Here is a 10,914-nt window from a genome sequence, read left to right on the forward strand (position 1 = left end):
GTCCTTGATAAGTATGTACCTGTGAGGCAGGGAGGAAGTTGTCGAGCAAGGGAGCCGTGGTTTACTAAAGAAGTTGAAGCGCTTGTCAAGAGGAAGAAGAAGGCTTGTGTTAGGATGAGACGTGAAGGCTCAGTTAGGGCGCTTGAGAGCTACAAGCTAGCCTGGAAGGATCTAAAGGGAGAGCTAAGAAGAGCAAGGAGAGGACACGAGAAGTCATTGGCGGATAGGATCAGGGAAAACCCTAAGGCTTTCTATAGGTATATCAGGAATAAAAGAATGACGAGAGTTAGATTAGGGCCAATCAAGGATAGGAGTGGGAAGTTGTGTGTGGAATCAGAGGAGATAGGGGAAGTGTTAAATGAATATTTTGCGCCAGTATTTACAGTAGAGAAAGAAAATGTTGTCGAGGAGAATACTGAGATTCAGGCTACTAGGCTAGATGGGATTGAGGTTCACAAGGAGGAGGTGTTATCAATTTTGGAAAGTGTGAAAATAGATAAGTCCCCTGGGCCAGATGGGATTTACCCCAGGATTCTCTGGGAAGCTAGGGAGGAGATTGCAGAGCCTTTGTCCTTGATCTTTATGTCGTCATTGTCGACAGGAATAGTGCCGGAAGACTGGAGGATAGCAAATGTTGTCCCATTGTTCAAGAAGGGGAGTAGAGAGCCATGGTAATTATAGACCTGTGAGCCTTACTTCGGTTGTGGGTAAAATGTTGGAAAGGGTTATAAGAGACAGGATTTATAATCATCTTGAAAAGAATAAGTTCATTAGAGATAGTCAGCACGGTTTTGTGACGGGTAGGTCGTGCCTCACGAACCTTATTGAGTTTTTCGAGAAGGTGACCAAACAGGTGGATGAGGGTAAAGCAGTGGATGTGGTGTATATGGATTTCAGTTAGGCGTTTGATAAGGTTCCCCACGGTAGGCTATTGCAGAAAATACGGAAGTATGGGGTTCAAGGTGATTTAGAGCTTTGGATCAGAAATTGGCTCGCTGAAAGAAGACAGAGGGTGGTGGTTGATGGCAAATGTTCTTCCTGGAGTTTAGTTACTAGTGGTGTACCGCAAGGATCTGTTTTGGGGCCACTGCTGTTTGTCATTTTTATAAATGACCTGGAAGAGGGTGTAGAAGGGTGGGTTAGTAAATTTGCAGATGACACTAAGGTCGGTGGAGTTGTGGATAGTGTCGAAGGATGTTGTCGGGTACAGAGGGACATAGATAGGCTGCAGAGCTGGGCTGAGAGATGGCAAATGGAGTTTAATGTGGAAAAGTGCAAGGTGATTCACTTTGGAAGGAGCAACAGGAATGCAGAGTACTGGGCTAATGGGAAGATTCTTGGCAGTGTAGATGAACAGAGAGATCTTGGTGTCCAGGTACATAAATCCCTGAAGGTTGCTACCCAGGTTAATAGGGCTGTTAAGAAGGCATATGGTGTGTTAGCTTTTATTAGTAGGGGGATCGAGTTTCGGAGCCACGAGGTCATGCTGCAGCTGCACAAAGCTCTGGTGAGACCGCACCTGGAGTATTGCGTGCAGTTCTGGTCACCGCATTCTAGGAAGGATGTGGAAGCTATGGAAAGGGTGCAGAGGAGATTTACTAGGATGTTGCCTGGTATGGAGGGAAGGTCTTACGAGGAAAGGCTGAGGGACTTGAGATTGTTTTCGTTGGAGAGAAGGAGGAGGAGAGGTGACTTAATAGAGACATTTAAGATAATCAGAGGGTTAGATAGGGTGGATAGTGAGCGTCTTTTTCCTCGGATGGTGATGGCAAACACGAGGGGACATAGCTTCAAGTTGAGGGGTGATAGATATAGGACAGATGTGAGAGGTAGTTTCTTTACTCAGAGAGTAGTAAGGGCGTGGAACGCCCTGCCTGCAGCAGTAGTAGATTCGCCAACTTTAAGGGCATTTAAGTGGTCATTGGATAGACATATGGATGAAAATGGAATCGTGCAGGTCAGATGGTTTCACAGGTCGGCGCAACATCGAGGGCTGAAGGGCCTGTACTGCGCTGTAATGTTCGAATTCTAATTCTAATTCTAAAAAAAAACATTTTCTGAGATCCAATATTTACACAGGTCATTACGAGTTTATTATCAGTATTAATTCCCATAATGTGTCCAGACATGTACATTAGATACAAGTCAAAATCTCAAGTGCATAATCAGATTGAGAGATTCTGAAATATAGTATAACCTGAGATACAAACTCAGATTCCAGTTTAAAACTCATCCGGATTGTGAAACTAAAAGATACAAATTTGATGAGTTTAGTCTGAGCTATAAATTACATACCAGTCCTAAAACCTCATACAGTGTCAGATGGAAGATACTGTACAATTCCAGACTGAGCTCATTTTACACACAAGTCCAAGATTCTCCCTCAGAGTCAGACTGAATGGCATTGATCAAATTGATTAGTACAGCCTGAGTTACATTTGCACATCAATCCTGTATCTGATTGAAAGATACATTATCTTTCGCTATTATGTTCACAGTGACAGATATTTAATACTTGGCAAAACTTCAAACATATTGTCTGCTCAAAACCAACCACATCTGTGGCCTGTTGCTGTGCTGACATTTTATGTAAAATGAATCCAGACTTGCAAACAGTCCCAGGGACGGAAGGTTATATAATGAATCCCCCACTCACACAGAGTACCAGATACTGACAGATAAAGTGATGCTGATACACATGCTCAGTGCCAGATGCTGAAAAGTATAGGTTGATTATTGCACTCACTCACAGTACCTCAGCCTGAGTCATCTAAAGCAACCTAACACACAAATAGTATCACTGAGAGATTGAGAAAGAGTCCAAAACTCACATAGAGTACCAGGCACTGACAGATACATACTGAAAACTATACACACATGGATATGGGATTGGCTAACTCACAGAAAACAGAGAGTGGGGATAAGTGGAGCATATTCAGATTGGCAAACTGTAACTAATGGAGTGCCACAGGGCCAGTGCTGGGGCCTCAACTATTTATGGTCTATATTAATAACTTGCATGAAGGGACCAAGTATATTGTTGCCAAATTTGTAGATGGTACAAAGATAGGTAGGAAAGCAAGTTGTGAGGAGGACAAAATGTGTCTGCAAAGAGATATAGATAGGTTAAGTCAGTGGGAAAACATTTGGCAGATGGAGTATAATATGGGGAAATGTGAGATTGTCGACTTTGGCAGGTAGAATAGAAAAACAGAATATTATTTACATAGAGAGAGACTGCAGAATGCTGCTGTACCAAGGAATCTGGGTGTCCAGGTACATGAATTACAAAAATGTTAGCATGAAGGTATAGCAAGTAATTGGCAATTTTAGCAAGGGGAATGGAGTATAAAAGTAAGGAAGTTTTGACATAACTTTACAGGGCATTAGTGACATCCCATCCCCATACAGTTTTGGTCTCCTTAAATAAGGAGGAATATACTTGCATTGGAATCACTTCAAAGAAGGTTCACTCGGCTGATTGCTGGGATGTTTGATTGTCTTATGAGAAAAAGTTGAGCAGGCTGGGCCTATACTCACTGGAGTTTAGAAGATTGAGAGTTGATCTTATTGAAACCTGTAAGATTCTCAGTGGGCTGGACAGGTAGATGCTGAGAGGATGTTTCTCTTTGTGGGGGATTGTAGAATTAGGGGCCAGAGTTTCAGATAAGCAGTCTCTCTTTCAAGAAGGAGATGAAGAGGAATTGCTTCTCTGAGAGGGTTGTTAATCTTTGGAATTCTGCTCTCCAGAGGACTGTGGAGGCTGTGTCATTGAATATATTCAACGCAGCAATAGACAGATTTTTGATCTACAACACAGTCAATGGTTATGGGGGCAGGCAGGAAAGTGAAGTTAAGGCCACAATCAGAACAGCCATGATCTTATTGAGTGGCAGAGCAGGCTCGATGGGCCAAATGGTCTACTCCTGTCCTATTTCGTATCTTCTTATGTTCTTACGCACACACACACAACCAATGTGTGGCGGATCTAGAATTAATCCCACTTTAATACACAATACCAGTGACTGAAAGGTACAGAATTAATCCCACAGATAGATACAGTACCACCGACAGGTACAGAATGAATCCCATGCTCACAGTCAGCACCCGGGATTGAAAGATACACGTGATTCCTACCCTCACATAACAATATCAGACTGAGTTACAGAATGATTTCCATATTCATACTGGGCACCAATGACTGCGAATTAATTCATCCCACAATCACACACACTACCAAAGGCTGACAGATACAGAATTAATCCCACACTCCGATGTAGTAGCAAAGACTGACACATACAAAATCATTCTCAAATACTCCTACAGTACCTGGCAGATTCAGTGACTGCCAAACTCACATAAATCACCAGAGACTGACACATAAAGAATGAACTCACACACACTGAGATACTGACAGATATGGCTTGAATTCCACACATACAGAACCACTGACAGATTCAGCCGAAGTCCCAAATCACATAACATTCCAGAGACTGACAGAATGAATCAAATATTCACACACAGTGCCACTGACAGAATGTATTCCACACTCACATACAATACCGAAGACTGACAGATACAGAATGTATCTTACACTTTCCAAAGTACCAGTGAGTGACAGGTACAGAATGAATCCCACATTCACACATGATACTAGAGATGGATAGCCAAAAAACAATAAGGCTGCCAGAATAGATAGAATTCACATCAAAATTCTAAAATATGGCAGAGAAACACTCGACACAAATACATGTCTCATTTCCCTCAACTGGAAAGAGGAGAGCATGTCAGGGGATCTCCGCAATGCGGTAATTGTGATAATTTTTTAAAAAGTTGACAAGACCGACTGTGTTAACTATAGAGGGGTATCCCTGCTGTCCACCACAGGGAAGGTCATCACAAGAGTCCTTCTCAACTGCCTCCTCCCCGTGGCTGAAGAGCTCCAACTGGAATCACAATGTGGATTCTGTCCATCAACAGGCACAGTGAACATAATCTTCACAGCAAGACAACTTAAAGAAAATGTAGGGAGAAGCAGCAACTTTTATACATGGCCTTCTCTGACCTGACAAAGGCCTTCGACTCTACCAACCGAGAGGGATTATGGAATGTCCTCCTAAAACATACTGCACTACGCCATGCAAGCTGTAATCCTTGCCAATGGATCTATCACTGACCCAATCCGAGTGCAAACTGGGGTCAAGTAAGGCTGTGTCATCGGCACCAATGCTCTTTTCCATCTTCCTTGCTGCAACACTCCACCTCATCTCCTCACACTCAAACACAGTACCTGACAGAGACAGAATGAATCCATACAGCACCAGAGACTGAGAGTTACCAAATTACATAAAACACTCAAACACAGTCGCCCAGACTAAAAAGGAAATTAATTGCACACTCACATGCAATAGCAGAGACACAACGTCACAGAATCAGTCAATAAATGTCCTACTAACAACAGCCAGGACATTTCCAGGAAGCTCCACACAGGGAGCGTTCTTTCAATATCAACTGGGACTGGAGAGAGTCTTTGTGAAATATACTTCCTGATTGCAGTAAGGGTGTTTGTGATTGGTTGCAAATATTTAATCTGATTGGATGGCGAAAGAGACCAATTGTGGAATTACAATAAAAAACCATTGTGACATCACTCCCAATCACCCAATCACAATCTTTACTTTCCCCCATCCCTCATTAGCATAGAGCTGTGGGATTGTCTATTTAATCCGCACTCGGAAGGAATTTTGTTTATTTCTGTGTCTGAAATTGAATCTGAAGATGGTTGAGGAGAAGAAGAAAGCAGCTGCTAAGAAGGGCGCCAAGAAAACCTTAAATAAACCGTCAGCAAAGGGCGGCAAGAGGCGGGGAAAGTCGAGGAAGGAGAGTTGCTCCATCTACATCTACAAAGTGATGAAGCAGGTTCACCCCGACACCGGCATCTCCTCCAAGGCCATGAGCATCATGAACTCGTTTGTGAATGATATTTTCGGGCGCAGCGCGGGTGAGGCTTCCCGCCTGGCCCATTACAACAAGCGCAGCGCCATCAGCTCCCGGGAGATCCAGACCGCCGTGCGCCTGCTGCTGCCCGGGGAGCTGGCCAAGCACGCCGTGTCGGAAGGGACAAAGGCAGTGACCAAGTACACCAGCTCCAAGTAAAACTGCACAATGGACTGAAAAACATCCCAAACACAACGGCTCTTTTCAGAGCCACCCACAATCTCTCTGAAAAAACTACATCATCTCTATGAAATCATTTTCAGACGATGTGTAACATAATAAATGTCCCACTGCTGTGTTTTTGTCTGCTGTCCCATAAACCGAACTAAAACCCATAATCCGCTCATCCGCCTTTACTTTTTTGCTTAAAGCTGTTATTGTGGTTTTGCACAGCCCCTGAATGACCGCATTAACAGCTGCTTTCAGCGGTAAGGGTCAGACCTCAGTCCCTTCACTCTATTCCTGAAATGTGAACTGATTCATCATTTTATTAACAGCAACTCTCCGCACTGTAACAGCCCGGAATGGGATTATTACACAACAGATTAAGGGCATTTTGAGGACTCGATCCGGCTCCCTCTTTTCAGAGAAGGACACTGGGCTCTGATTGAAGATAAACTGAATGTTTCCCTTCAGGGAAATGCTGTGAACAGGGATTTAGTACCTCCCGGGACAGTTTGAAAGCGATTGGAGAAAGATCCACAATTTAAACAACATTTTAAACCCGCGTCTGTAATTGGTGACGGAAAGAGTAGAATAGAACAAAATAAAGAGAAGGGATTTTAAATATTTGACTCAGGATGACATTTATTTTAATCCACTCCTTTCCGACAATGAAATTGGCGGGCTTTTTGAAATTGACAAATGTTCTGCTTCTGATGTTGTGGCGGTAAATCCCGCCCACTTCTGTTTGTCAGTGACCTGATTGGTGAAGAATATAGGCAAATGAGGTGAATTTAGTAGCGACCAATGGGGAGAGTTTTCAGTCTATAAGTAAAGTAAATGCTGCGGAAAATATCCATTCTTTGTGAAAGTATTTGTGAAAATGTCTGGAAGAGGAAAGACCGGCGGCAAAGCTCGGGCCAAGGCCAAGTCTCGCTCCTCCCGGGCCGGACTGCAGTTCCCGGTGGGCCGTGTTCACAGGCACCTAAGAAAGGGCAACTATGCTGAGCGTGTGGGTGCCGGAGCCCCGGTCTATCTGGCTGCTGTGCTCGAGTATCTGACCGCTGAAATCCTCGAGCTGGCTGGTAACGCGGCCCGGGACAACAAGAAGACCCGCATCATTCCCAGACACCTGCAGCTGGCCGTGCGCAACGACGAGGAGCTCAACAAGCTGCTGGGAGGGGTGACCATCGCTCAGGGTGGGGTGCTGCCTAATATCCAGGCCGTGCTGCTGCCCAAGAAAACCAGCGCTCAGAGCTCCCAGAAAAAGTAAAGCGGCCAAAATGGCACCTCATAAACCAAAGGCTCTTTTCAGAGCCACCCACAGTCTCTGTGAAAGGGCTGGTTCCTGTCTGATTCCAAAATGTCAGTAACAGGCCCGAATGAGAACTATTTCAAATGTTTAAGCATCTTTTTCAGTGATTTCTCACTGTCCCCTCAAAGCCTGTCTAATTTACTAATTAATCACCAATTTTGAGTTATTTGTTCCGTTACAGATTGCTGAATAGAGTCTTTTACCGCCAGTTACAGAGAAGCAGACAAAAAAATCACTGATTAAAACTACGTAATATATATAACCCATCAAAAACTTTTTTTATTCCGCTTTTATCAGCACAAAGTCGTGGCGCGATTTTACGAACAGCTTTAAACTAACGCCAGATTTTCCATCAATTCGCTTCTTTCCGACACTGAAATTGGCGGCTTTTTCGAATTCAAACTGTCTGCCAATTTAAGCCAGTGATTTGTTGTATTTCCTAATTCGAAGCTCTGCGATTGGTTAAGACATGTGAATGAGAAGAGGGTGACCAATCAGAAGTGAGCTCGGGATAGCGCGGGCTCAAACTGTGGGAATTCCAGGTTCCTGAATGACTGAGCTGAAACTGATCAGTTTCACAAACCCTGTCAATTTCAGTGCAGGAAACACCGTCTCGGGGGAAATAACATGACAAGTGGATCTGGTTCCAGTGAAGGCTGCTGCAAAACTCTCGGATTCTCTCATTGCAGCGAAATCATTTTGACAATCTATGAAAACAATGAGTGATTCTGGAGGAGTGATGTGGCTTTTCACTGAGGGCATGGGTCGACTGGGGAAATAACTAACTGTAGAGCCTCGGGCACTGTTTACACAGCCCGTTTAGAAAATCAAATCCACTGCATCTCCTTGCTACAACTGAAATGTCAAATTCGGGGATTCCATTTTTTTTCATCCCGAACACAGCAGATTGATTGAACAAAGAATTAAAAGCAAAATACTGCGAATGCTGGAAATCTGAAATATTTCAGATTGATTGAACTGTTCTAAACAGCCTTTCCCAGCTCCCGTTTCTAGGTCACTGCTCGCTCTGTGAGGCGGTGGGTGGCTCTTAGAAGAGCCTTTGTTGTGTGTTTGCTGGAAAGGGTCGAGTTGTGCGGCCCTGCCGTTTCAGAGCGTACACCACATCCATGGCAGTGACCGTCTTGCGCTTTGCGTGCTCAGTGTAGGTGATTACATTGAGTGTGAGACAAATTCCATCCATCTTTTGAACTGTATGAGATTAATTTTGACACTTTCTGGTACATTCTGTGACAGCGAGTTTAGTTCTACATCTATCTGTCTGTGGTACTGTGTCTGAGTGTGAGATTATTTGAGTATCAGTCTATGAAACTAAATGTGATTGTGTGATTCATTCTGTATGTCAATCATGAGTATTGTATGCGTGGCAGCTTCTGTATCTATCTGCTACTGTGGCTGAATGTGGATATCATTCTGTATCTGTCTGTGGCTGGAAATAAATGTGAGTGTGAGATTCATTCTGTATGCACCAGTCTTTACAGTCAGAATGTGACTGTGTGATTCATTCTCTTTGTGTCAGTCTAAAGTACTATATATGCCATGGGTTTAATTATGTGTCTGTCATTTTATGTGAGCTTGGGTATCAATGTATATATGTCAATCTCTGGTTCTTTCTGTGAGAGTGAGATTAACTCTCTATCTGATGGTCTCTGAAATTAATTGATTTTGTGATTCACTCTGTGTCTGTCAGTCTATGATACTGTAAATAAGTGGGGAATATATATGGTGTCTACCTGAACTTGGTATTGAACATGATTGCAGGATTCATTGTGTATCTGTCAGTATTCAGACTGAATGTGAAATAAGGTTCATTCTGTACGTGAAAATCTCTGGTATTCTATGGAAGTGAACTCAAATATGCCTATCAGTCTTTGACACTGTATCTGATTATGGGATTGACTCAATACCTTTCAGACTTTGCTACTATGCATATGTGTGTTTCAAGTTCTGCATGTCAGTCTCTGTTACTCTATGTGAGTGTGGATATTTTTTATGTATCTTTCAGTCTCTCGCAATGAATGCAAGTGTGGGATTAACTATCTTTTCAACAGTATCTGGTACTGATTGTGAGCAAGTGAGTCCTACAGTATCTGTCAGTGTTTGCTATTGTATGTGACTGTGCAATTCTTCCTATGTCTTTCAGTGCCTGGAAAAGTGTGTATGGGATTCATTCTGTACCTGTCAGTATCTGGTACTGAATGAGATTGTGGGATTCATTCTGTTGTCTGTCAATCTCTGCTAATGTAGATGAGTGATATCTGTTATGCATATATTATTTTCTGGTACTGGAAGTGAATATTGTATTTATTCTTTACCTGTTAGCCTCTGGTACTACGTATGAGTATGGGTCTCATTCTGTGTCAGTCAGTTTCTGGCACAGTCTGCATGTGCATATCCAGGGCTCATTTTGCATTTGGCAGTCTCTGGTACTGAATATGTGTTACAATTTATTTTTTATGTGTCTGTCTCTAGGACAGTCCATTACAGTGGGATTAATTTTGTATCTCTCAGCTATTGGTATTGTCTGCAAACGTGATACATTCTATATCTCTGTGACGCTGGTGCTGTATGAGTGTGGAATTCTTCTGTACCTGTGCTTAATATGTATCTCAGCGATGGTATTGAGAACTATTTGTTTGACACCATAATGTATCACTATTTTCTTGTTTCACTGGTATTTTAAAATATAGAGCACTGAACATTATAACTGTGTGTTTTACTCAGTTGTGCTCTGAGCTTTTTGGACTAGTATTTAGTCTGTAACTGTATGAACACATTTGTGAATGACAACATACATTTCAAACTCACACATGGCATGCTCGGTATAATCAGAATCATTCAATTGATACGATATCATTCAGTACAGCTCTTAGAGAGATTATTGGATTGGTATGTAATGTGTAGTGCAGTGTGCACTAATTGACATAATACTGTAACTTTCCTTTTGATACTGTATCAGATGTTTGTACTACATTGTAATCTGTCACTCAGTCTGCAGTCTGGGCTACATTATTAGGATTCATTCTACCCCTTTCCATCAGCTGCTCTACCTCATATTTAATTTGTAGCTTAGGGTGCACTCTTGTGGGATTGATCCGGTGCCTTTCAATCTGATAGTGGGTGTGATTTTGAACTAAGATTGATGGACCTACCTTTCAGCAGTACTGAGTTGGGGTGAATTGGAAACAACTTCTGCCTCTCCTGCTTTGTTTGATTGTCTGCTGGATTGAAAATGTGTCTCTGGAACTTGGGATCAGTGTGAATCTGACTACTTCTGCTCGCTGTGACTGTGGAAATCATGGCCTGTCTGTGTCTCTGTTCTCTGGGAGTGATAATGTACCTACTCTGTGTTAGAAGGAGTGGACTGTACATATCCTTGTGCCGGGGAATCATCACAATCCTTCTGGTTCCTTCAAGTATTT

The 10,914-nt window shown here is 42.8% G+C and overlaps 2 protein-coding genes across 2 annotated transcripts; both read left to right on the forward strand.

The window, feature by feature from the left end:
- Positions 1-5,778: 5,778 nt before the first annotated feature.
- On the forward strand, positions 5,779-6,156 carry LOC137365016 (histone H2B 1/2-like). The gene has a single exon (XM_068027888.1). It carries the CDS (start codon positions 5,779-5,781, stop codon positions 6,154-6,156), a length of 378 nt encoding a protein of 125 aa, XP_067883989.1.
- Positions 6,157-7,042: 886 nt separating this feature from the next.
- LOC137365004 (histone H2A-like) lies at positions 7,043-7,432 on the forward strand. Its single transcript, XM_068027875.1, has one exon. It carries the CDS (start codon positions 7,043-7,045, stop codon positions 7,430-7,432), a length of 390 nt encoding a protein of 129 aa, XP_067883976.1.
- The last annotated feature ends 3,482 nt before the right edge of the window (positions 7,433-10,914 follow it).

This window comes from Heterodontus francisci, unplaced genomic scaffold, assembly GCF_036365525.1.
Source record: "Heterodontus francisci isolate sHetFra1 unplaced genomic scaffold, sHetFra1.hap1 HAP1_SCAFFOLD_43, whole genome shotgun sequence".
Taxonomy (NCBI): Eukaryota; Metazoa; Chordata; class Chondrichthyes; order Heterodontiformes; family Heterodontidae; genus Heterodontus; species Heterodontus francisci.